The sequence below is a fragment of the Grampus griseus genome (assembly GCF_964374135.1).
Source record: "Grampus griseus genome assembly, chromosome: 20".
Classification (NCBI taxonomy): domain Eukaryota; kingdom Metazoa; phylum Chordata; class Mammalia; order Artiodactyla; family Delphinidae; genus Grampus; species Grampus griseus.
Window position 1 is genome coordinate 16,082,267 of NC_139014.1, and position 27,089 is coordinate 16,109,355.

The 27,089-nt window shown below is 38.3% G+C and overlaps 1 protein-coding gene across 3 annotated transcripts in view; it reads left to right on the forward strand.

Moving 5' to 3' along the window:
* The window catches only part of KANSL1 (KAT8 regulatory NSL complex subunit 1), a 142,300-nt gene that overhangs the window by 97,875 nt on the left and 17,336 nt on the right, over positions 1 to 27,089 (forward strand). For all 3 annotated transcript variants that reach the window (XM_082679279.1, XM_082679280.1, XM_082679281.1), the window contains exons 6-7: positions 181 to 376; positions 26,051 to 26,222. In XM_082679279.1, coding sequence (XP_082535405.1) covers positions 181 to 376; positions 26,051 to 26,222 — 368 coding nt within the window. The remainder of the gene's footprint in view (positions 1 to 180; positions 377 to 26,050; positions 26,223 to 27,089) is intronic.

Consider the following 27,089-nt stretch of genomic DNA (forward strand, 5'->3'; position numbering starts at 1 on the left):
ACAGATACTGCATAGCCACTTAGATTAACAGACATCAGCATCAAGAGGTGACCTCTGTGTGCTCTAGAACACATGTTTGTGTCTGTGAACATTTGCAAGTAGAGGTGGTTGAACAAGTATTAAAGGCTTTGTTTCCTTATGTCTTATGAGAAGTGAATATTCTTCCTTCCCCTTGTGCAGTCTTCAGCCTGTCTTGGCAGACCACATACCAGGTGACAACTCTGATGCTGAGGAACAATTGCATAAAAAGCAAAGACTGAATCTAGTTTCTTCATCAACTGATGGCACCTGTGTGGCAGCCCGAACACGTCCTGTGCTGAGCTGTAAGAAACGGAGGCTTGTTCGACCCAACAGCATCGTGCCTCTTTCCAAGAAGGTCAGTACCAGTGAGACTTGGTCACTGTTAAACAGTGAGCCAGATGCTCAGATAGAGGGTACTAGTTTCTTGCCAGCTTTGGTTCTTTTAACCAGTGTTTTCCAAACTTGGCTAACCACCAAGGCTTCCTGCAGAGCTTTAAAAAATACTAGGTTCCTGAGCCCTGTTTCCTAGAGATTCTGGTTCCGTTGCTCTGGAGTTGGGCCTGGGAATCTTGTTTTCAGAAAACAAAAAGCTCCTAGGTGACTCTTCAGCCAGGTTTGGAAACCATTGGCTTGAGATTTTAATAGAAATGGGAGAGAGCAAGTTGGAAGTTCTGCCATCAACACTTTGAAGGAGAGCAGTGTGTCTTCTCACTTATACTGTTATCCCTGAAAATGGCAATGTGGAATGCTTTCCTTTTAAATAAGAATCTCCATTAAAATTTCTAAGTTGATGATACTAAACGAATGTTTGTCTTCACAGACAAAATGGAGATTATTTTACAACTATAGGAAACTTGATTGCTGACTCTTCAAATAGCAGGGTTGGATTTAGTTCAAAACCAACGAAATAGTACTCCAGTGAAAATAATACCATGCAGTGATTAAGAGCATTAACTTTGAAGAGGACAGACTTGGGTTTGAATCATGGCACTGCCACTTAGTAGTTTGTGTTTGGGGCATGTTAACACCCCACCCCACCCCACCCTGCCTCAGAGATCTCATAGGGTTGTTTCAGGATTAACTGAAATGTATATAATTTGCTTATTGGGGTATCTGGCTGCTAAGTTACTAGTATAAGATGACCCTTGCTGTTTACACTTTTATTTTTATTAATTCACTCATTCAACAAATCTTTTTTTGAGTTCCTACAATAAGCTAGATCTGTTCTATGCACTGAGAATACAACACTAAACAAAACAGACAAAAATTCTTACCCTCATGAAATAATCTAATGGGTAGAGACAGAAAATAAAGCAATAAAATGAAGTATATGGGGGCTTCCCTCGTGGCACAGTGGTTGAGAGTCCGCCTGCCGATGCAGGGGACACGGGTTCGTGCCCCTGTCCGGGAAGATCCCACATGCCGCGGAGCAGCTGGGCCCGTGAGCCATGGCCTCTGAACCTGCGCGTCCAGAGCCTGTGCTCCGCAACGGGAGAGGCCACGACAGTGAGAGGCCCGCGTATCGCAAAAAAAAAAAAAAAAAATGAAGTATATGGTATGTTCTGTAGTGTTAAGTTCTGGGGAGAAAAATGCAGCAGAGGAAGGGAATAGGGAATGGTGGGGAACTCAGTTGTAATTCAGCCTTGATACATTTTTTTATTCCAAGTCTTTGGAGATGTGAAAGATAAGAAACTGGGAAGGAGTGACCAATGAAGCAGAAGGAAAACCAAGAGAGTGTGGTATGTGGAAGGCAAGTGAAGAAAATGTTTCAGAAAGGAGGGAATGATCATCTCTGTTAGATGCTGCAGATGGGTCAAGTTAGGTGAAGACTAAGAATTGACCATAGGATTTCGTGGGGCTAGGGTTGCTTGAGACCTTTGTAAGCAGTTTTGTTAGAGGTAGAAGAGTGAAATTCTGATTGGATCAGGTTCAGGAGAGAATGGAACGGAAAGAATTGAGGGAACCATCATAGATAACACTTTCAAAGAGTATTTCTGTAAAGGAGAACAGAGAAATAACCTGTTTGACTGAAAGAGAATGTTTCTTAAGATAATGCTATTACAGTATATTTGCTGGTGAGAAAACTGAGGACAAGGGAGAGGAGATAATTGTTGGAAACATTAATATTTGGACAGTAGATTTTCACTGCTTGGCTTTTTTTGTTATAGTATGCATTTGGACTATATAATTTTGCCATGATCATTCATTCATTCATTTATGGCTGTGTTGGGTCTTCATTGCTGCGCGCAGGCTTTCTCTAGTTGCAGAGAGCAGGGGCTACTCTTTGTTGAGGTGCGCAGGCTTCTCATTGCAGTGGCTTCTATTGTTGTGGAGCATGAGCTCTAGGTGCGTAGGCTTCAGTAGTTGTGGCTCGTGGGCTCTAGAGCACAGGCTCACTAGTTGTGGCTCACAGGCTTAGTTGCTCTGCGGCATGTGGGATCTTCCCAGACGAGGGCTTGAACCCATGTTCCCTGCGTTGGCAGGTGGATTCTTAACCACTGTGCCACCAGGGAAGTCCCTTGCCATGATCTTTTTTTTTTTAAAGGAAATTATTATTAGTGAAAATTAACTATTAGGCTGTACCATTTTTCTCTTGTCTATTCCTCAGATTGCCTGAATTACCAAAATACCAGAAAAGAATTTGGTGGGTTTCTCATATTGACATTTGAATCAATTTTTTATTAATAGTCATATAAATCTAAATTATTTTCTGAACAGTTTTGAAGAGTTGATATTGGGAAAGCAAAGAAAACAGTATATTACTGTTATGTATAAGAAAGTAGATTTTGGCCATGCCCTTGATGCTTTTAACAAAAACCTACCAATAACATCGCCTCATGGGGAAATAGTGTCCTTTCTCTGTTTCAGCAGTTGCTAGCCATGGTGTCATGACATCTAAGGGTGTGATAAAATTTTTCTGAAGTATAGATTGGCCTCCTGGATTCCTTTCTTTGTATCTGTGAAGTAGCAAGGCTTCTTTGTTGCAGTTGACAGTAATTTGTTCTTGTTCATGCCCCAAAACTGATGTACTTTTGAAGGTAGTACATATAAATGTTTAAAACAAGGGGGAGACATACAAAGCATACTAAAGACCCTTTGGTTCCAATGCCAGTGTCTAAAACAATCATTCTGACATGCAGAAGTAAACTGCATGGAAAATAAGACAAATAAATAAGTTTAGTTTGGGAAATAAACCATTTGCTGATGATAGCAATATTGCTGGAGTTCTGCCAAAATTGGAGACAAAGGCCATTCTCTCTGTCTTAGTTGCTCACTGTGTCTTCAGTGGATCCTTGCTCAGTGATATTTGCTGTTGAGCAAGTACCTTGCCCTCTACCATTTTGAGGTGATGGATTTGCCAAGCAAATTTATTCAGCAGTTTTGGGTCCCCACGGTGTTCCAGTACACCTGGGTTTCATTGGTGAACAAAAGTCCTTGCCCTCATGGAGCTTTACTTTCTAGTGGCAGAGTACTCAGAAATCACCCAGTGCTTAGGACAATAGCCTCTAAACTTTTATGGGAGTGTTTTATATATGCATTATAAAACACATACAAAATAAATTTTGAAAGGCTGAGATAAAGTAAATAGAAGTAGAAGCCCTAATATTTTATTTACAAACTGTCTTCAAGTCAAAAGAATTTTTTAAAATACTTTAATATTCTGTGATTAACAGATAATGATGATAGAGCCTTACTTTCAGAGAGGACTTCCTCCATAACCACTGAATTGGTTTTTTGGGTTTTTTTGCTTTTTTGTTTCTTGTTTTTTGTTTTTTTATTAAACAAATGTGGCTTGGATTTTGCACTGAGATTTTTGGAATGTCTAAATTATGATGGATTTCAATTCATTTTTGTTCTTGGCAAATTCTCTATCAGATGTTGCAGTGTCTGTGAGCCAATAAAAGTAACACATTGCATTGCATTCTGATTACCACAACATATACTAAGATTTCTAAGTTAATTTTTTTTAAATAGTGCTTTATTTTCATAATTAGAAGGTGAAATAATTACCATTTCAAATAGTTAGACAGAGTTGAATATTTCCTATTTTGGTGCTTTTCTCTTCCCTGAAATGTATTCAAAGCCTTGTTTTGTTTTGTCTTTTTGAATTTTATTTTATTTATTTTTTTATACAGCAGGTTCTTATTAGTCATCCATTGTATACATGTCAATCCGAATCTCCCAATTCATCACACCACCACCACCACCACCACCCCCGCTGCTTTCTCCCCTTGGTGTCCATACGTTTGTTCTCTACATCTGTGTCTCAGTTTCTGCCCTGCAAACCAGTTCATCTGTACCATTTTTCTAGGTTCCACATATATGTGTTAATATACGATATTTGTTTTTCTCTTTCTAACTTCACTCTGTATGACAATCTCTAAATCCATCCACGTCTCTACAAATGACCCAATTTCATTCCTTTTTATGGCTGAGTAATATTCCATTGTATATATGTACCACATCATCTTTATCCATTCGTCTGTTGATGGGCATATAGGTTGCTTCCATGACCTGGCTATTGTAAGTAGTGCTGCAATGAATATTGGGGTGCATGTGTCTTTTTGAATTATGGTTTTCTCTGCGTATATGCCCAGTAGTGGGATTGCTGGTAATTCTGTTTTTAGTTTTTTAAGGAACCTCCATACTGTTCTCCATAGTGGCTGTATCAATTTACATTCCCACCAACAGTGCAAGAGGGATCCCTTTTCTCCACACCCTCTCCGGCATTTGTTGTTTGTACATTTTCTGATGATGCCCATTCTAACTGGTGTGAGGTATTAGATACCTCATTGTAGTTTTGATTTGCATTTCTCTAATAATTAGTGATGTTGAGCAGCTTTTCACGTGCTTCTTGGCCATCTGTATGTCTTCTTTGGAGAAATGTCTGTTTAGGTCTTCTGCCCATTTTTGGATTGGGTTGTTTGTTTTGTTAATATTGAGCTGCATGAGCTGTTTATATATTTTGGAGATTAATCCTTTGTCCGTTGATTCGTTTGCAAATATTTTTTCCCATTCTGAGCGTTGTCTGTTCGTCTTCTTTATGGTTTCCTTTGCTGTGCAAAAGCTTTTAAGTTTCATTAGGTCCCATTTGTTTATTTTTGTTTTTATTTCCATTACTTCAGGAGGTGAATCAAAAAAGATCTTGCTGTGATTTATGTCAAAGAGTGTTCTTCCTGTGTTTTCCTGTAAGAGTTTTATAGTGTCCAGTCTTATATTTAGGTCTCTAATCCATTTTGAGTTTATTTTTGTGTATGGTGTTAGGGAGTGTTCTAATTTCATTCTTTTACATGTAGCTGTCCAGTTTTCCCAGCACCACTTATTGAAGAGACTGTCTATTCTCTGTTGTATATCTTTGCCTCCTTTGTCATAGATTAGTTGACCATAGGTGTGTGGGTTTATCTCTGGGCTTTCTATCTTGTTCCATTGATCTGTATTTCTGTTTTTGTGCCAGTACCATATTGTCTTGATTACTGTAGCTTTGTAGTATAGTCTGAAGTCAGGGAGTCTGATTTCTCCAGCTCTGTTTTTTTCCCTCAAGACTGCTTTGGCTATTCGGGGTCTTCTGTGTCTCCATACAAATTTGAAGATTTTTTGTTCTAGTTCTGTAAAAAATGCCATTGGTAGTTTGATAGGGATTGCATTGAATCTGTAGATTGCTTGGGGTAGTATAGTCATTTTCACAATATTGATGCTTCCAATCCAAGAACATGGTATATCTCTCCATCTGTTGGTATCATCTTTAATTTCTTTCATCAGTGTCTTATAGATTTCTGCATACAGGCCTTTTGTCTCTCTAGGTAGTTTATTCCTAGATATTTTATTCTTTTTGTTGCAATGGTAAATGAGAGTGTTTCCTTAATTTCTCTTTCAGATTTTTCATCATTACTGTATAGAAATGCAAGAGATTTCTGTGCATTAATTTTGTATCCTGCAGCTTTACCAAATTCATTGATTGGCTCTAGTAGCTTTCTGGTAACATCTTTAGGATTCTCTATGTATAGTATCATGTCATCTGCAAACAGTGACAGTTTTACTTCTTCTTTCCAATTTGTATTCCTTTTATTTCTTTTTCTTCTCTGATTGCCGTGGCTAGGACTTCCAAAACTATGTTGAATAATAGTGGTGAGAGTGGACATCCTTGTCTCGTTCCTGATCTTAGAGGAAATGCTTTCAGGTTTTCACCATTGACAATGATGTTTGCTGTGGGTTTGTTGTATATGGTCTTTATTATGTTGAGGTAGGTTCCCTCTATGCCCACTTTCTGGAGGGTTTTTTATCATAAATGGGTGTTGAATTTTGTCAAAAGTTTTCTCTGCATCTATTGAGATGATCATATGGTTTTTATTCTTCAAATTGTTAATATGGTGTATCACATTGATTTGCGTATATTGAAGAATCCTTGCATCCCTGGGATAAATCCCACTTGATCATGGTGACGATCCTTTTAATGTGTTGTTGGATTCTGTTTGCTAGTATTTTGTTGAGGATTTTTGCATCTATATTCATCAGTGATATCGGTCTGTAATTTTCTTTTTTTGTAGTATCTCTGTCTGGTTTTGGTATCAGGGTGATGGTGGCCTCATAGAATGAGTTTGGGAGTGTTCCTTCCTCTGCAATTTTTTGGGAGAGTTTGAGAAGTTTGGGTGTTAGCTCTTCTCTAAATGTTTGATAGAATTCACCTGTGAAGCCATCTCGTCCTGGACTTTTGTTTGTTGGAAGATTTTTAATCACAGTTTCATTACTTGTGATTGGTCTGTTCATATTTTCTGTTTCTTCCTGGTTCAGTTCTGGAAGGTTATACCTTTCTAAGAGTTTGTCCATTTCTTCCAGGTTGTCCCATTTTATTGGCATACGGTTGCTTGTAGTAGTCTCTTAGGATGCTTTGTATTTCTGCAGTGTCTGATGTAACTTCTCCTTTTTCATTTCTAATTTTATTGATTTGAGTCCTCTCCCTCTTTTTCTTGGTGAGTCTGGCTAATGGTTTATCAGTTTTGTTTATCTTCTCAAAGAACCAGCTTTTAGTTTTATTGATCTTTGCTATTGTTTTCTTTGTTTCTATTTCATTTATTTCTGCTCTGATCTTTATGATTTCTTTCCTTCTGCTAACTTTGGGTTTTGTTTGTTCTTCTTTCTTTAGTTCCTTTAGGTGTAAGGTTGGATTGTTTATTTGAGATTTTTCTTGTTTCATGAGGTAGGCTTGTGTAGCTATAAACTTCCCTCTTAGAACTGCTTTTGCTGCATCCCATGGGTTTTGGATTGTTGTGTTTTCATTGTCATTTGTCTCTAGGTATTTTTTGATTTCTTCAGTGATCTCTTGGTTATTTAGTAACGTATTGTTTAGCCTCCATGTGTTTGTGTATTTTACTTTTTTTTCCCTGGAATTGATTTCTAATCTCATAGCATTGTGGTCAGAAAGGATGCTTGATATGATTTCAGTTTTCTTAAATTTACTGAGGCTTGATTTGTGACCCAAGATGTGACCTATCCTGGAGGATGTTCCGTGCGCACTTGAGAAGAAAGAGTAATCTGCTGTTTTTGGATGGAATGTCCTATAAATATCAATTAAATCTATCTGGTCTATTGTGTCATTTAAAGCTTGTGTTTCCTTATTAATTTTCTGTTTGAATGATCTGTCCATTGGTGTAAGTGAGGTGTTAAAGTCCCCCACTCTATTATTGTGTTACTGTCGATTTCCTCTTTTATAGCTGTTAGCAGTTGCCTTATGTATTGAGGTGCTCCTATGTTGGGTGCATATATATTTATAATTGTTATATCTTCTTCTTGGATTGATCCCTTGATCATTAGTGTCCTTCCTTGTCTCTTGTAACATTCTTTAAAGTCCATTTTATCTGATATGAGTATTGCTACTCCAGCTTTCTTTTGATTTCCATTTGTATGGAATATCTTGTTCCATCCCCTCACTTTCAGTCTGTATGTGTTCCTAGGTCTGAAGTGGGTCTCTTGTAGACAGCATATATATGGGTCTTGTTTTTGTATCCATTCAGCAAGCCTGTGTCTTTTGGTTGGAGCATTTAATCCATTCATGTTTAAGGTAATTATCGATATGTATGTTCCTATTACCATTTTCTTAATTGTTTTGGGTTTGTTTTTGTAGGTCCTTTTCTTCTGTTGTGTTTCCCACTTAGAGAAGTTCCTTTAGCATTTGTTGTAGAGCTGGTTTGGTGGTGTTGAATTCTCTTAGCTTTTGCTTGTCTGTTAAGCTTTTGATTTCTCCATCGAATCTGAATGAGATCCTTGCCGGGTAGAGTAATCTTGGTTGTAGGTTCTTTCTTCCCTTTCATGCCACTCCCTTCTGGCTTGTAGAGTTTCTGCTGAGAAATCAGTTCTTAACCTTATGGGAGTTCCCTTGTATGTTATTTGTCATTTTTTCCGTTGCTGCTTTCAGTAATTTTTCTTTGTCTTTAATTTTTGCCAGTTTGATTACTATGTGTGTCGGCATGTTTCTCCTTGGGTTTATCCTGTATGGGACTCTCTGCACTTCCTGGACTTGGGTGGCTATTTCCTTTCCCATGTTAGGGAAGTTTTCAACTATAATCTCTTCAGATATTTTCTCAGGTCCTTTCTCTCTTCTCCTTCTGGGACCCCTATAATGTGAATGTTGCTGTGTTTAATGTTGTCCCAGAGGTCTCTTAGGCTGTCTTCATTTCTTTTCATTCTTTTTTCTTTATTCTGTTCTGGAGCAGTGAATTCTACCATTCTGTCTTCCAGGTCACTTACCTGTTCTTCTGCCTCAGTTATTCTGCCATTGGTTCCTTCTAGTATATTTTTCAATTCAGTTATTGTATTGTTTATTTGTTCTTTAATTCTTCTAAGTTTTTGTTAAACGTTTCTTGCATCTTCTGAATTCTTTTTCTGGAAGGTTGCCTATCTCCACTTCATTTAGTTGTTTTTCTGTGGTTTTAACTTGTTCCTTCATCTGGTATGTAGCCCTCTGCCTTTTCATCTTGTCTGTCTTTCTGTGAATGTGGTTTTTGTTCCACAGGCTGCAGGATTGTAGTTCTTCTTGCTTCTGCTGCATTGGGTTTTTAATGGGAATTCCTTCAGAGAGAATTAATGCCATTACAGTATTGAACACAGAATTCCTCTTTTATCCCAGTATTTAACTCTTCATACATGTTATCTACATTCTTGATATTTTGGTCATGTGAATGAGATCTTTTTTGTTAGTGTTATTTTATGAGTTGGTTTCTGGGTATTTATTTTGTAATTGAACATTTTTCTGAACTCTTAACATTGTTTTGGTTGTTTGTTTTTAATTTTCTAGGTTGGCTTTCTGTCATCAGCAAGCAGTTTGACACCTCTTTATATACTTACTCCTTTTCCTTGTCTGGATTCACTTTCAGAACAGTGTTAAGAAATAATTGGTCGTAGTGAGACATCTCATTTCTGGTTTGAATGGCAATACTTTTAGAAGGTCACTACTAATTTTGATGTAGGACAACTGAAAATGAATTGGGACACTTAGAGTATCATTTGCCGTGCTCTGGAAAAGTTTAAAGATTTTAAAGGAAGGATCAATTTGTTTAAAATTTGTTAGAACTCAAGGTAAAAGCATCTGAGATTGGCATCTGTTCTGCAGAAAATTTTCCATCAGTTACATATTTTCAGATTTACTCATATAGAATTTTAATAAGCGTTCTTACTTTTTAAATCCCTGTATCAGGAGTTAATATCCATTTCTCAGTCTTCATTATATTTGTCTTCTCTTTCTTGATCAACCTTGTCAGCAGTTTTTCTATTTTATTGGTCATTTCAAAGATCAGTTCTTTGCTGTTAACTCCTTCCTGTGGTCTTGTTTTTTCCCCCCTCTCTGCCTTTATTCAAATGCTCGGTTAATTTATTTTCTGTTCTTTGTTACATAATAACAGAAGCATTTAACTTTTTGAATTTTCTTCTGAGTGTATTTTTGGATAGCATTCCATAGCCTTTGTTGTGTGAAGGAAGTGGGTTTTTTTTTTTGCTGTTTGTAAGTTGCCTTTGAGTTTTTAAGTTCTTTTCCCAAGAGTTAAGAATTGAGTTTTTAGATTCTGAACGGTTTTTCTTTTTAAGCCTTTGTTATTAATTACTGATTTTTATAGCATTTTGATCAAAATGATGTTCTTATAGTTTCTGCTTATATTTGTGGTCTATTGTGTTGATTTTTTTTTAAAAAAAAACTTTCATTGGTGTGTAGTACAGTTTTATATATTTATATCTTCTTTGTGACTGTGGCTTCTGTCTCCAGTAGTTGTTCTTGCCTTACAGTTCTACTTTTCTTGATATTAATATTTAGTGTATGTGATTTCTCATCCATTTAGTTTTAATATTTTGTTTTCTGTATGCTTTTTGAAACAGCATAAAAGATTCAGGGTTTGGGGGTGTTTTTTGTTTTTTTTTAATCTCCTAAAAGTCTTATTTTAATGGGGATTTTATTAAATAGAGAATAGTTTTTAATTTTATATTCAGTTTTGAAAGTAGACTTAAAGGCTTATTTTGGTTATAACATTTCATTGTTGACAGTCCTTTTTATATCTTCATTTGCCCGTTCATTGAGTTTTTAATTTGCATTTGTGGTTTTTCAGTGATTTGAGCAACAGTTTGACTGTGTTTCAAGTTCTTAGATCATAACCTCTGTCCCTTAAAACTCTGTTCCACTGTCTTTTGGTTGGGGGAGGAGAGCAGTTGTTTATTCTGTTTTGTTTTGGCCAGTCTATGTTTCTTTCCTTTATATTGGTAAATGGTTCTACTCTATGCTGTCCAGTATGGTAGCCACTATCCACACGTACCTATTTAAAATTAGGATAAAAAGTTCAGTACCTCACTCATACCAGCCACATTTCAAGGGTTGAGTAGTCATATGGCTAGTGGCTACCATATTTAGTTGCGCTAATACAGAACTTCTTTACCATTGCAAGACTGCACGGGACAGTGCTTCAGAGTATTTTATGTAGCACTGTCAAGTTTCCTTCAGTAGTAGCTTTGGTTTTTGATTCCCTTAAGTTTGTAGTTGCCTGTTTTTAAGTATACCAATTATCTGTGTGTTATTGTTTCCTGTCCTTTTTATCTAGCTGTTACTACCTGCTCCACAGCATTGTTGTGATTATTAAATTAGATACAGGAAGTGACGGGCACATTTTGAATGCACATAATAAGTATTCAGATGTGAGCTAGCTGTTAACTTTTCTCTCACTGTTTTTATCCCTTTGGTTCTTCCATAGTGCAAAGGAATAAAACAGCTAAGTTTGTTGTCCACATCCTGTTTTGATTTTCTATATCATCAGTTCTAACCTATAGTTCCTTTTGTGTAGTTTTTTTTTTTTTTTTTTTTTTTTTTTGCGGTAAGTGGGCCTCTCCCGTTGCGGAGCACAGGCTCCGGACACGCAGGCTCAGCAGCCATGGCTCACGGGCCCAGCCGCTCCACAGCATGTGGGATCTTCCCGGACTGGGGCACGAACCCATGTCCCCTGCATCGGCAGGCGGACTCTCAACCACTGCGCCACCAGGGAAGCCCTTGTGTAGGTTTTAATTGTGCTACCTTGGGTTGATATTTTCTTTTTTCTTTTTAGATTTTATATTTACTTTTTATGTCATCTTGTCCTTTCACTTTACTCTGTTACTTTATAGTAGAGGCTATGTTATCTCTTACTCTATTAGGGATGCCAAAAGTTTTCATTAATTGTTTTATCAAACTTGTTTAATAGATAGTTTTCCAAAAATATGTTTTTTCTGAATTTCTCAGATTTGCTTTCTTTTCCTTTGTTCTACAGTGTTCTACTTTAGTCCCCATGCTGAGGGTTTTGTTTGTTTTTTCCTTTTGTCATTCTTAAAAACTAAATTGATCTATCTACACTTTGTATTTATCACTAGGAAAAACTTAGTAGCTGACTGAATTAGTTTCCTGTCAAAGTTCTGGAGGCTAGAAGTCTGACATTGAAATCAAGTTTGTCAGCCCTTGCTGGCCTCTGAAGGCTCTAGGGAAGAATCCTTCCTTGCCACTTCCTGCAAGCAACCTTAGTAGTCCTTGGCTTGTAGTAGCATAATTCCTATTTCTGCCTCCATCTTCACACGATCACCTTCCCTGTGTGTCTGTGTTTTCACATGGTCTTATAAGGACACCAGTCATTGGATTCAAGGCTTACCCTAATCCAGTAGTACTTCATATTAAACTAATTGCATCTGCAAAGACCCTATTTACAACTACAGTCACATTCTGTGGTTCTGGGTAGGCATGAATTTTGAGGTAGGATCTGGGGAGGGGACACTATTCTCACTACACTAGTTGTTGGTCCTTCTCTCTGCTGCTCATATGATGGTTGAACCCTTTTCTCACTTCTAAATCTAGAAGACAGATTGATAGGTGCTGTTCCCAATTCAGTTCCTGGGTTTCAGCAACTTTCAGACTTAATACACCTTTGCTCTGAAATAGTTGGACTTTCTTTTACTCCCACTGCCAGTTTTCTGGGGCTCTTCTATACCATTGAATTTATTGTGTGAAGAACTTAAGTTCTCTGTATATAGAAAAAATTATAGGTTTACCTGTCTCCTCCCCTGATTTTTTTAATTCTGTGAAGTATAAAGGAGGATGTAACAAAAATCGATGTATGTACCAACCTAAATGTTAATATTCAACATTTTTTTTTAACTTCATGTGTTTTTTTAATATTAAAAGAAAATTATAGATAACTAGGGCTCCTTTTATTTTCTTCCATCTCCTTTACGTGCTTTCTTCCCCAGAGCTAACCACTATTATGAATTTGTGTATACTCCCAGTTCAGGTTCTTAGATCTCTACTACACATATATGTGTGCAAGAGCACAAAATGCAGTATTGTTTATTTAAAGTTTATATAAATGCTGTCGTTGTACGTATTCTGCAACTTGGGTTTGGTTTTTTGGTGTGTGTTTTTGGGAGGTGTATGTGTGTGTCTTAATTTACTGTTGTGTTTTCAAGATCTCCATGTTGATGTACAAAATTTTAGTTTAGCATTTGTAAATAATCCACATTTCCTAAAAAGACAGTATTTGTGTGGGTGTGAGTGTATCCATATCCTGTTTGTTGACTTCAGGGTTCTAAATTTAACTCACATCTTGGGCTTATTGTGTTCATATCTTCTATATCCTTTGGTCTGCTTCCTATTTTTTTTTTTTGGAATATGTTTGATATGTGCATTGTGTAAGTTTAAGTTACAGTTTGATTGCCATTGTAGCCTTAGGTAACACCTCTATCTTCACATACTTACCGTTTCTTTTTTGTGGTGAGAATAATTAAGATTTAGTCTCATAGCACATTTGTTGTTTATAATACAGTGGCATTGTCTATAACCACTGTACTCTGTATTAGCTCTCCAGGACTTGTCTACTGGTAGTCAATTTATACCGTTAAACTACCTCTCTCATTTCCCCAACCTCACCTCCATTTCTTTTTTTCTTTTCTTTTCTTTTTTTTTTAAATTCATATATGTTCATACAGTTCCAGGGCGACTGCTTAGGTACATCGTAGTTAATGATTATTATTTCTTCTTCATCTTCATTCCTTTCATCATTATGTTGTTTCCCTTTTGATCTCTATTAATTTTACTTTAAATGGGTTTCTTTGGTAAGTACTTGCTAGATACATCCTTTTCCATCTCTTTGTTTTCAGTTTTTCTGTGTCAGTTTGTTTTGATGTGTTTTAAAGAGGTGATTTAAATCCATTTATATTAACTCTGATTACTATCATGTTTGGAATCAGTAATTTCTCTTAATTTTTTTTTAATCCTTGCCTTTTCTTTGCCTTGTTTTTATGCCTTTCTGCTGTCTGTTGGGTTAGTTGAAAGTTCTTCTCATCTCTGTCTGCTTTGGGAACAGTAGGACTTTAGAATGCCTCTTTATAAAACTCCAGCCTTGGGACTTCCTTGGTGATGAAGTGGTTAAGAATCTACCTGCCAGTGTAGGAGACATGGGTTCGACCCCGGGTCCAGGAAGATCCCACATACTGCGGAACAGCTAAGCCCGTTCACCACAACTGCTGAGCCTGCGCTCTAGAGCCTGTGCGCTACGACTACTGAAGCCCACACGCCCTAGAACCTGTGCACTGCAGCTACTGAGCCAATGCGCCTGGAGCCTGTGCTCTGCAACAAGAGGAGCCACCCCAATGCGAAGCCCACGTACCACACTGAAGAGTAGCCCCTGCTCTCTGCAACTAGAGAAAGCTCATGTGCAGCAATGAAGACCCAGCAAGCCATAAATAAATAAAATTGTAAAAATAAATTAAAAAGTAAAACTCCAGTCTTTCCTACCCATTATCTATAATTTATTTTTATTATTTTAGTTACCTTGTTTTTAAATCCCTCCCAAATTAGCCATTTTTAGGTTTATGCTTATTTACATTTACCAATACTTTTGCCATTCCTGTTCAGTGTTGCTTCTTGCATCCTACTCAATTCTTGCTGAATACATTTAGTAGCCTTCTAACAATGGTATAAGTTGTAAAGTCCTTATAAATTAAAAACATACAGAATTACATTTATGTGTGAAATGTGTATATATGTGTATTTGTGAATACACACACAGTTATATATTGCCTTTATTCTTGCATGATGACTTAGCTGCATGTAAATTTATATTTAGCACTTTGAAGATAATTTCATTGCCTTCCAATATTTATTGTTGAAAATTCTGATGTGAGTTTAAGTGTCATTTCTTTATAGATTATCTGTATCTTCTCTCTGGTAACTTAAATCTTTACCCCAACCCCTTCTGGTTTTGTTTTTATGTTTCACAATATCAAGGGACATAGTTAGATGTATGAATTAGTTTTTAGCCACTAGGTCTTGGTGTGCACCCTCATTCTGAGAGTTCTTGTTCGTCTTGAGTTTTGAAAATTTTCTAGTCATTATTTATTCCAATTTTTCCTTTTTTATTCTCTTTTTAAATATAGAATGTCTGTCGATTGTTGTTGATCTCATTCTCTCCTCCATATTGCTTCCTTTCTTTTTATACTTTGCAATTTCATCTCTCTTCCTATGCTTTATTTCATGTAGTCTTCTCTGACTGTTCCTCCTCTTTATCAGTTTTTTCTCCAGCTGTGTTTAGTTTATTGGTAAACCTGTCAATTGGGTTTTTTATTTCAATGTGTACTTTTTTTTTAAGAATTTGTTACTTTTAGACACATCCTCTTTTTTTCATCCTGTTCCTGTTTCATAACATATATTCCTGCCATTATCACTATGAAAAATTTTAATATACTTATTTTAAAGTTGTTTTCTAATTGTTCTATTTCTAGCTTGCCCAGGGCCACTTCTTCCCATTTTTGCATGTACTGACTGCCTCATAACAGTCTGTGTTCTTTTATGATTTACAATACCTTTCATGGTGAGCTTATCTGGGTCCAGGGTGAGGGAGGCATGCTTTGTTTAGGAGTCTTGTGATCCCTGGACTGTGAAAGTGTCCTTAAAGCACAGTTTTCCATTAGCTTCTGAAGAGACTTCAGGAATCTAGGTGAATTTGGAGTGGCAGATTCTTAGCTTAAGATCCCTGCACATAAACAGGTAGTATGAATTTGGACCTCTTACATGAACATGGATCAGGAGGGGACTTTCACTTTCTCCCTGTTGGCTTTTTCCACAAAAGTCCCGGAGTAGGTGTTAAACTTCCTTGCCACTTCGCTGGGTGGTTGACCAAGACCAGCCTTGGCTTTGCATTCTTTTTCTGCTTCTTGCATCTTGCAATTTCTTTTTTAAAATTAATTAATTAATTAATTAATGGCTGTGTTGGGTCTTTGTTGCCGAGCACGGGCCTTCTCTAGTTGCTGTGAGTGGGGGCTACTCTTCGTTGCGGTGTGCACGCTTCTCATTGCGGTGGCTTCTCTTGTTGTGGAGCACGGGCTCTAGATGTGTAGGCTTCAGTAGTTGTGGTGCATGGGCTTAGTTGCTCCACGGCATTTGTGATCTTCCCGGACCAGGGCTCAAACCCGTGTCTCCTGCATTGGCAGGCAGATTCCCAAACCCTGCACCACCAGGGGAGCCCACATCTTGCAGTTTCTTACTCCTGATTCAGGCCTTTGGCAGAGTGATCATGTATGTGGACTCCTCAGAATAGTGTTTTGTTTTGTTTTTGTTTTTTTAATTTTTGGCTGCATTGGGTCCTCGTTGTTGCACGCGAGCTTTCTCTAGTTGCAGCGAGCAGGGGCTACTCTTTGTTGCAGTGTGTGGGCTTCTCATTGCGGCAGCTTCTTGTTGCGGAGCACGGGCTCTAGGTGCGTGGGCTTCAGTAATTGTGGCACACAGGCTCAGTAGTTGTGGCTCGCGGGCTCTAGGGCGCAGGCTCAGTAGTTGTGGCTCACGGGCTTAGTTGCTCCACAGCATGTGGGGTCTTCCTGGACCAGGGAACAAACCTCTGTCCCCTGCGTTGGCAGGCGGATTCTTAACCACCAGGGAAATCCCACACTTTTTTAATGCATGAAAGACATTGGATTATAGGGGAAACTGAGTATGTTGAAACAGTTGTTAAAATATAAACTTGTGGTTTATTAATTGCTTTATTAATGAACTAAATAACAGGATTTAGCAGCAGGTATAGTAACTGTCATGATTTCAAAGTAGTGATGAGCTCTTAGATAATTTGCAGTATCTGCCACCAGTGTAATGTGATGGGTGAATCAATTTGGAGAGCACTTCATGCCATATATGCTCCACTCAGAGATTCATAAAAGACGTTAAAGACTTAAAAGCCTTTTGTTTAAAAGAAAATCTTTTGTTTCCCCAACTTATTTGACAAGGAAACCTTGGTAAAGTAATACTGATTAAGCATGCTCATGAATTACTATGATTCCAAGAGAAGCATTTCAGAACATCTGCTTCCTGTTCTGTAATCTCTTTGTAGGTGATGTTTGGACGCTTGGCAATACTGAAATTTAAATTTTAAAATGAAAGCTTTAACCATCAACGTTTTCCATTTCTTAAAATCTCATTCTAAAATTATGAGTAGATGAAGTAGATGTTTTTAATTAAGTATGCCAAAGTAAATATAAAATACAGAAACTTTATTTGCAACATTGATTTACTGATTCCATTTTGTTTTCAAACATAGTCTGAATAAGTTTATAGGGAAATAAACTAATGAAAGGTCAGTCAGCGACTTTCCTGGCGGTCCAGTGATTAAGACTCTGTGTTCCCAGTGCAGGGGGCATGGGTTCAATCCCTGGTCAGGGAACTAAGATCCTGCATGCTGCACGGTGCAGCCAAAAAAATAATAATAATGAAATAAGTAAAAACAAAAAAAAGGTCAGTCAAATGATTGTACATTTTCTTTCATTATCTTATGTATTTGCATTGATTGTTTTAATTGCTGTGCACATACACTTGATTTTTATGTTGCATATACATACTTAATATCAGTGTACTTGGCATTTTAGATGCCACATAAGAAGTGATGCCATGGTTTGCTTAACCATTCCACAGTTCATTTTTTACTATTATATACCAAGTGAGCCATGAGTGTTTTGGCACAAATTTCAGAATCTCTACCTTTTTCATTATCATCTTAGACAAGTTCCTTGGGGGTCTACTTTCCAAGAAATATTTACCAAAGTCAAAGAATCTACTGTTGTTAACAGTTCTGCATATTGCAGGTTTAGGCTATTTTAAGATTGAATCAGGTAGTACCATCTTCAGTATTGTCGGTGATTTTTGCCACTGGTAATGCTTTTGACTTTAACAGTGATTCCTACAGTTACCAGAGACTCCTCTGTTCAGATTACCCAGACTCCATAAATGATTTTTAAAGTTTGTTTGAATCAAGATACAGATAAAGTCCATACATTCCAGTAAGTCTTTTAAGTCTGATTTTATAGGCTTCCCCTTTATTTTTTTCCTTGCAATTTAAACAGGTTTATGGTGTGCTTGGATGTTGTTTTCTTTGTGTTTTCATTTAGCTTGGGTTTTGCAGTTTCTTAAGTCTGTGGATTAGTGTCTTTAATCATTTTTAGCACAAACTGAACCATTATTTCTTCAAACATTGCCCTTGCCATATTCTCTGTCTTCTTCTCTCCTTATGGACCTCTGATTACAAGTATGTTGGATTTGATCACCGGGCATGTACATTCTGTTCTGTATTTCCCTGTTATTTTTTTCCTCTGGTCCTCAATTAATCTATCTCCCGGTTCTCTTATCCACACTTCTGGTGTGTCTAATAACGATGCCAAATTCGTTTTGAGTCAATGTTGGATATTATATATTTAAAAGATTTTCGCAGCTCTGATGCTCTCTTTCCCCAGAACAGATTCACCTTCCCCTGCTAGGCATATAGAATGGGAGCCGAAAACGTGACTGCAGTTAGGCACTGAGCTGAGTTGCAGCTAGGTTATAGTTTTGTTTGTTAGTTTGTTTGTTTTAACATCTTTATTGGAGTATAATTGCTTTACAATGGTGTGTTAGTTTCTGCTTTATAACAAAGTGAATCAGCTATACATATATCCCCATATCTCCTCCCTCTTGCATCTCCCTCTCACCCTCCCTATCTCACCCCTCTAGGTGGTCACAAAGCACCGAGCTGATCTCCCTGTGCTATGCGACAGCTTCCCACTAGCTATCTGTTTTACGTTTGGTAGTGTATATATGTCCATGCCACTCTCACTTCGTCCCAGCTTACCCTTCCCCTGGGTCACAGTTTTGATAAGGCTTTGTTTCTCTCTGGTCCATTCTTAGGGCATAGCCTTGTTTCTTACTCCCATTTCCAGATGAGAACCTGATTCGATGACCAGTGCCCTTCCCCCTCATGTATCCTGAACTCTAATTGTAGTCTCCTCATCAAAGTGAGCCTGCCAGAATCTCTCTACTTTCCAGAGGCTTTCTGCTTAGCTTCTTAGCCTCCTGCCCATCACAGCTTCAGAATTTTCACAGCTTCAGAATTTTCCAAATGCCTTGGGAGCAGGAGTATCTGACATGTGTCATTCTTAGTTTCCTGTCCTTCCTTTTCACTGGGAATTTGGCTCTTCAGGTCTCTAAAGTTGTCCCTTCAGACCTACAAAAGCATCAGAATCTCTGCTCATTTCTCTGTCCCCAGAAGTGACCCTCTACCAAGGCACCAAATTCTAAGCATCACTCAGAATCACCCATTGTCCACAGGAAGAAGCAGCTCCACACTTCATGGTCCTACACGCTCTCTGAAATCTTGACTCCTTGATAGTGTCACTGCTTTAGCATTTCTCTTGTATCTTAAAGTTGAGTTTGCTTTTTTTTTTTTAATCTGGACTTTCTAGTTCTCAGTAAGAGTGTTGGTTTGCTATAAACTATCTATCATACCCCTTTTCCTTGCAATTTATTTGTTGAGAAAACTGGGTTATTCCAGTTATTTATCCAGTGGCTTACATTTTTCTGATTATATCCCTGTGGTATAACTTTCTCGCCTCTTGGCACATCTAACAATGTTTTTTTTGGATGTTGGGCGTTTAATTTTACGTGGTTGAAGTATAGGGATTGCATTTTCTTCCTTTAAAGAGGCTTTGTTTTGTTGGCAGGTAAGTTACTTGAGGTTCAGTTTTTCCTTTACTAGGGAGAGTGTAGAGTAGCCTACTTTAACTCCACTAGTAAATCAGGATCTTCTGGGGTCTTTTTTGAATGCTCTGTGCCACTTGGCTGGTCGCAATGGAGAAGTCTCCCTGCTTGTGTGAGCTCGGGGAACTGTTCAGTTCACAGCTCCTTCGTTGTTCTTTGCCTGACCTGATGGAGTTTCACCCTGTACGTGGGCTTCTTAGTATTCAGCAAACACTCAAGGAAATCTCATGAAGATTTCTGGAGCTCTTTTTCTGTATGGCTTCCTCTTCTCAAGAATTCTGCCTCATAATTACCAGTCACCTGAGCCTCTGTACTTCAGTCTCTGGGAGTGTATTTCCTCAACTCAGTGAAACCATCACGCTCTGCTTAGAATCCCTCACCTGCTGTGCAGTCTGCAGTGTGCCTCCAGGCAGAAAGCCAAGGCAGTCACAGGCTACCTCATTTGTTTCTGTCTTAAGCTGTGTGTTGTCCGGTTTTCTAGTTTATGGCTAAAGGATAAATACGAGCATTCTATAAGAGAAAAATGCCCTTTTATACTATTGGTTTACCCTTAAGTACAGTTTGTGCAGAAAGAAGCATGATTCATGTTACTTTATCTACCAATTTTCAAACAGTAAGTTGATTTCCTGCCATCTTCCAAGGGCAATCAATAAAGTCTTTGTGGAGGGGGGGGTGTATGATTATGAAGTCATCGACTTAAACGTATTTGAGTTATTCAAGTCATTGAAATTCTTTTCTATGCTCAAATTGTCATTTTTGATTAGTGGAAGCCTCCTCAAGCTTGCTGTTGAGTTCTTTTTTTTTTCCTTTTTGCTGTTGAGTTCTTTTGACTGCAGTAGTCTTGAGACCTTTCTTCTCTCTCACCATTAATATTTAATGGGAGCCTGTGCGTTGAAGTTTACTAGGAGGGGTAACCATAATTTGAGCTGCATGGTTCTCAATGATTTTTGACCCACCTGCCCACCCCCAAGAAACATTTGACAATGTAGTCATTTTTGGTTGTCACAAAAGGTGGGGGGGAAGGTGTTACTTGCACCATGAGTAGAAAGGTCCGGGAAGCTGCTGCTTATTTACAGTGCACAGGACATCTCCTCCCAACAAAAAAATTATCCGGCTCAAAGTGTCAGTAGTGCTGTTGTTGAGAAACCTTGACATATACTAATTTAGCTAGCATTTGTGTAGTGTTTCAATAGTTTGAGAAATCATATTACATTTCCCACAATCCCATGAAATTGGCATTATTGATCCTTTAATAACAGATGCGTAAATTTGAGGAGGTCATACAACTAACAAGAAACAAGAATTTGATATCGATGATCTTTATGGTTGATGTCTTTTTTTTTCTCCCCCCATTATAAGTGAAGACAGTGTACTTTGTATGACTACAAAAATAACAGAGTTGAGACTAGACACTGTTCCAAGTGATATTTATTCTCAAAACAGCCTTATCAGATAAGCAGCTGTTATTATGGATGAAGCCATTACTTAACTTGTCTAAAGTTATACAGCTAGTAAGCAGCAGAGTTAGGGCTCAAACCCAGACAGCCTGGCCCCATTGCCTACACTTTTTTATTTTTTGCGTTACGCGGGCCTCTTACTGTTGTGGCCTCTCCTGTTGCGGAGCACAGGCTCCGGACGCACATGCTCAGCGGCCATGGCTCACGGGCCCAGCAGCTCCGTGGCGTGGGATCCTCCTGGACTGGGGCACGAACCCGCGTCCCCTCAATAAAGTCTTTGTGGCCTGCCGATGGACTCTCAACCACTGCGCCACCAGGGAAGCCCTGCCCATACTTTTAACTACTGTATGTTGACACATAATTTTTCTTTTACAGTTTAAACATGTTTGTTTTATCTTTAAATCTTTAATACCTTTGGAATTTATTTTGATGTGAAGTAGGAATCCAACTTCTTCCCACCCCCTAGACCTTGATTTCCCTGATTCATTTATTGGAAAAGTCATCTCCCCCTGACCCTTTCTTTAGTTAATTCATTTAGAAATATTGCCTGTGTTAAACATTAAATTGTCATGTTATATATATTGATCTATTTTTTCTTTTTGTTTAATTAATTTTTCTGTTCCTTAACCAGTAGCATATTTTTTTAAATTACTGTAACTTTTAAAATGTGGTAGGGCATATCACTCCCGTCTACCTTTGCTTATCAGAAAATTTCTGGGAACTTTTCCCCTTGGCATTTATTCTTCCAGTTTGTAGTTTATTTAAGTTACATTTGTCTCTTCTCTCTTCTGTACCAAAAACCTACTGAGTTTAAGATTATAGATTAATCTGTAGAATATTAATAATTAATAGCTTTAAGCTTTGTGCTTAAAATTTCTAGTTAAACTTATTCCAGTATTTTTTTTATTGTTGTTATAGTCAAGAATAGATAGACTCTTTGGTCACTTGTATGTTTCTAAATAAAAGTTATTTTTAGGAAGATGACACTTGAGAAAAACACCTGAGATGAGGGAATGACCATGGAGCTAATAGAAGAGCCAAGGGCAGGGGCCTGTGATCAGGAAGTTTGCCTGTCATTTTGGGGAAGGAACAAGGAAGTCAGAGGAACTGGTAGCGTGAGCTAGGAGAGAAGCAGGAAATGAAGTCAGAGAGGGGATAGAAGTGACAGATGGTATAGGGCTTTGTGTGTACCAGTGCCAGAACTTTGACTTTTATTCCTCATGAGATGAGCCATTGGAAGGTTTTGAGCAGAGGACTGGCATGGTCTGACTGAGGTTGTAAAACAAGATTACATCAACTACTGTGTCAAATAACTGGAAGGAGGGACAAGCAGGAAGACCAGTTTGGAGGCTATTTAAGAAACCCATATGAGAAAAGATAGTGACTGCAGTTGAGGTGGTATGAAGTGGTCAGATCCTGGATACATTTCGAAGGCAGAGACGATAGAATTTCATAATTGGTTTGGGGGTATGATAAAGGAGTTTAGGATGAGTCCAAGGATTTACGATTGAGCAACTGGAAGTTGGGAAGAGTTAGGAGCTCAGTGTTAACTCACTAACTCTGAATACCTGTTAAGACATCTAAGTGGAGATGTTGAATGGGCAGTGTGAAATTGTATTAATTGATGTCCTAATATCAAATACTTTCGATATCCAGGAATAAATCCCACTTGCTCATGGTAGGTTGTTTTTATTTTTTTGTGGTTTTAAAAATAAACAAATAAATAAATACATGTGTATAATTTGGCATCTTAATTCTGTGTGTGTATATTTAAAGTTGCCCGAACTGTCCTTCAAAAAAATTCCCCAAATTTATCTCTTAATAAATTAAGATATTTTTATATACTTCTAGGTTCTATTAACACTTCACAGTTTTTCATTCAAAAGTAAGGTTGGTGTGTAAGTATGTGTGCACATACTTTTTATCAGGTTTTAAATCAATTCTATTTTTCTAAGAGGACTAAAGAAATCTAATTTTTTTAAAATTCTGATGAAAACTCATTTTTTAAAAAATTATTTATTTATTTATGGCTGTGTTGGGTCTTGGTTTCTGTGCGAGGGCTTTCTCTAGTTGCGGCGAGTGGGGGCCACTCTTCATCGCGGTGCACGGGCCTCTCACTGTCGCGGCCTCTCGTGTGGAGCACAAGCTCCAGACGCGCAGGCTCAGTAGTTGTGGCTCACAGGCCTAGTTGCTCCGCGGCATGTGGGATCTTCCCAGACCGGGGCTCAAACCCGTGTCCCCTGCATTGGCAGGCAGATTCTCAACCACTGTGCCACCAGGGAAGCCCTACAAATCTAATTTCTTTATGCTAGCACCAGCCATTTTAATTGAATAGAAATTATCTGTTCTTCAGTGTTTTTAAAGACTTCACTGAGGACACAAGAGTAGTCTGAGCCCCTGCCTTTATTTAAGGCATGTGTATTGTATTCTCCAGTTAGATGGAATATAAAAATTGTAACATTTAAACATTATAGAAATGCATAATGTGGAAAATGAAAGCTCTCCTTAATCTCCTCCCCACCATCATAACCACGTCAGTGGTTTCTTGCACATTCCTCTATCCTCCTTCTCTCTGCATCTCTCTACATGTTAGTGTTTTATTTGGATAACATTATTATGTCAAGACTATTTATTTTTATTTTAACTTGGCTGTGTGTATGTGTCTACACTATTGTATCTTGTATCCAGTTTATCAATTAACTAGTGCTTTTTTGAGGAGTTCTTATATGTTTGCATTCTTTCCTTTTTTCTCTTTATTAGGCCAGTCTTACAGTTTATCTAATTAATTGCTCTGTTCCTATCTAAGCCATTCTTGGGGTGGGTTTGGGAAGAGGGGGAGAAAAAACTCCCAAAGAGCAGTTCTTAAATTTGCTGTTTCTAGCATGTATTTTTTCTTTTGGTAATTTCAGTTTTTATTTTAATCTTTCTCCTAGTTTGTTCCTCTTGCCATACCGTTTTTACTCTACATCCAGTCTATAAAATGGAATGCTGTGCATTGCCCACTTGGAGAGCTGATTGATGTCATGGGTTAATTTATGAGGAGAAAATATACCTCCCTTTTAAGATTTCTTATTCTGATTTTTATATGTTTTTCTAATCTTGTCAGTGTTTAAAGTTTTGGTGCCATTTTTGGATTCTGATTACCTAAATCCTCCCATTCATCTCCTGTGCAGTCTGTGGTCTTTGTCCCTGCCAACGTAGGCCCCTCTCTCTCTCTGCCTCAAAATGTTACCTCCCCCAGAAAGCCAGCCCTGGTTAAATAGGTTGCAAGAGGTATTTTTTCCCAAAACAGTACCAGTTAATGTCTACAGAAGTGTGTGTTTAGTTGGTATAATTTCCTTTCAAAGGCATCTACAATTGCAGCTTATTAGAATACTTTTACTTTAGCGTAAGTTGCCCAGTCTAACCTTCACAGGGCCTTCTTTGAATGCCACCCATCTATGTCGCTGCAAGAAGGAGGCAGTTGGGCAATGTTGATAAAGACTGCATTGTTCTCATATTTATCTTTCTTCTGTGCGTGTCTGTGAAGGCAAACAGCTTTCAAGAGTTGGGTGTGCTGAAACTAAATGCACCTCTCACAGTTGTTACAGAGTTTTGATGCTACCCTTTTGTCTTTATTATGATACTACCTTTGCTCCTAGCATCCCTTGTCATAGTGTCATTCCACAGACAAGTCCCTTCTTCTAGGACTGCATGCTACCCAGATGACTTTTTTGTGGTCATGATTTGGCAAATGCCAGACTTGTTCATCCTAACACAAGAACCTAGGGATCCTGCATTCAGCATGACCTGAAGTTTTCTCCTCAAAGCACAAAATCATAAAAATCCCATTTTGTTTTTAACAGAATTAAATCTTTTGAAGACTTAGATTATTTTTGATTGTGATTTATTTTCTGTGGTACGTGGGCCTCTCACTCTTGTGGCCTCTCCCGTCGTGGAGCACAGGCTCCGGATGCGCAGGCTCAGCAGCCGTGGCTCACGGGCCCAGCCGCTCCGCGGCATGTGGGATCCTCCCGGACCGGGGCACGAACCCGTGTCCCCTGCATCGGCAGGCGGACTCTCAACCACTGCGCCACCAAGGAAGCCCAACTGTGATTATTTTTGACTGTGGACTTAGCTGGAGAGGTATTTCTTATCCTGCTAACATGTATACAAAGGACGTTTAATGAAAATGATTTCTATCCCATTGGAGTTAATCTAACACAAAGACTGTGGGTATGAACACTCACCATCCCAAATTCATTTTCATTACTTAAGTATGAGCTTTATAACAGTAGATTTTTAGGCTAGGTTAAAGAGTAGCTAATGAGTTCTGTGTAGTCCACGGAAATTTGCCGTGTCGTTTCAGGCCACCTGGAAGTCTTTTTTATAGCAGGAGATGTGAAAAGAACAGGAGAGGTGTGGTTTGTTATTCATTAGTATGGCTCTTAGGTGGATGAAGTTGCTGAAGAGGGCAAAGTCATGTTCCAGCCAGAAATCTGGAGCCAGCTATTCACCTTAGCAGATGGTGGGAAACCATCAAGGTGGTAGAAACGTACAGGTTTTGTAAAGTGTTCTTGGTAAGGACCTAAGGGGTTCACATAACTTGATGTCTTCATTGGAGAAGAAGCAGGTTTACTTAATTACTTTGAAGGTTAATGTGTTGGAGAAATGGAAATCTTTTAACAAACTGGTCAGACTTTTTGTTTGGTGTCATATATGTATCTAGAGAGGGCCTTTTTTTTTTTTAGCTTGCAGGTCACTTTTATTTTATTTCTTATTTTATTGAGGTATAATGGACGTATAACATTATATAGTTTCAGGTGTACATCATAATGATTTTTTGTTTGTTTCCGGCCGCACTGCGCGGCATGCAGGACCTTAGTTCCCCGACCAGGGATCGGACCCGTGCCCCCCTTCATTGGAAGTGCGGAGTCTTAACCACTGGACTGCCAAGGAAGTCCCTAGAGAGGGCCTTTTGAATCTTTGGGATACTGAATGGGGAGCTGGGTTTTTATCAGACACTGAATTGTCAGTTTTGTCTGACTTTTCACAGGTTCACCGGAACAGCACAGTGCGCTCTGGCTGTGATGTGAACCCCTCCTGTGCACTGTGCGGCTCAGGCAGTGCCAGCACCACGCCTCCAGAAATCCACTATGAAGCCCCTCTGTTGGAACGCCTTTCCCAGTTGGATTCTTGTGTTCACCCGGTTCTAGCATTTCCAGATGGTAAGAAAGTCTACATAATATAAAGTCTAATACGTGAGACTTAAAGGGTTCAAAGTGAAAGAAAGTCGGCCAAGATTCTGGTACAACTCCCAGGTACTGTCAAGGTATTGCTGTCAATAAAGTCTTCTCTTAGAATTTTGCAAATAGATCTCCCAGACCGGAATGTGCCACTAAAACTTTGCAGCTTGCTAAGAGAGAAATTCCCCTAACACTTCAAATGGTGAGGCTAGGACAGTTTCCTCCAGCCACAACGCTTGGAGCCTGGTCTTGTTATATAGAGTCTGTCTTAAAAAATGTATTATCTATGTGTGCCATGATGTAAAACAGCATGGGCAGCGCTGCTAAGTTGATCTACCTGATAAGCCTCCGTGTCTGCCAATTTTCCTTTTCCACCTCCCTTTTCATAATTGCTTTTCTCCCACTACGTGAAAGTCATTCCTCTTACCCATATTGAGTCTTGCTGTGGGTCTTGCCCCCCAGAGTATAAAAACCTTGGGCAGTAGGGACACCAAAGGAACCATTTCAGAGTTCATGGCTCCTGAAGAAGAATCCTGTGGGAATTAAGTAAAAAAAGTTTTGAATAAAAAATGAAGATGGAGGTACATTATTTTTTTGTATATAACTTAAGGCAAGATTCTCTGCCTTTTCTGTCACCTTAAAATAAATATTTAGAGAATTAATAACTTACACCTGAAACTAACATATTGCACGTCAACTGTACAGTATTTAAGTTTTAAAAAGAGAAAGAATTAACAACTGAAATTAGATTTTACTGTGACTGTAGTCTGATTGAATAAGTAGGTGTAAAAGATTTTTTTTAGTTAAGGTAAATATTATATATGTACATGCTGAGGTGTTGGTATAAAT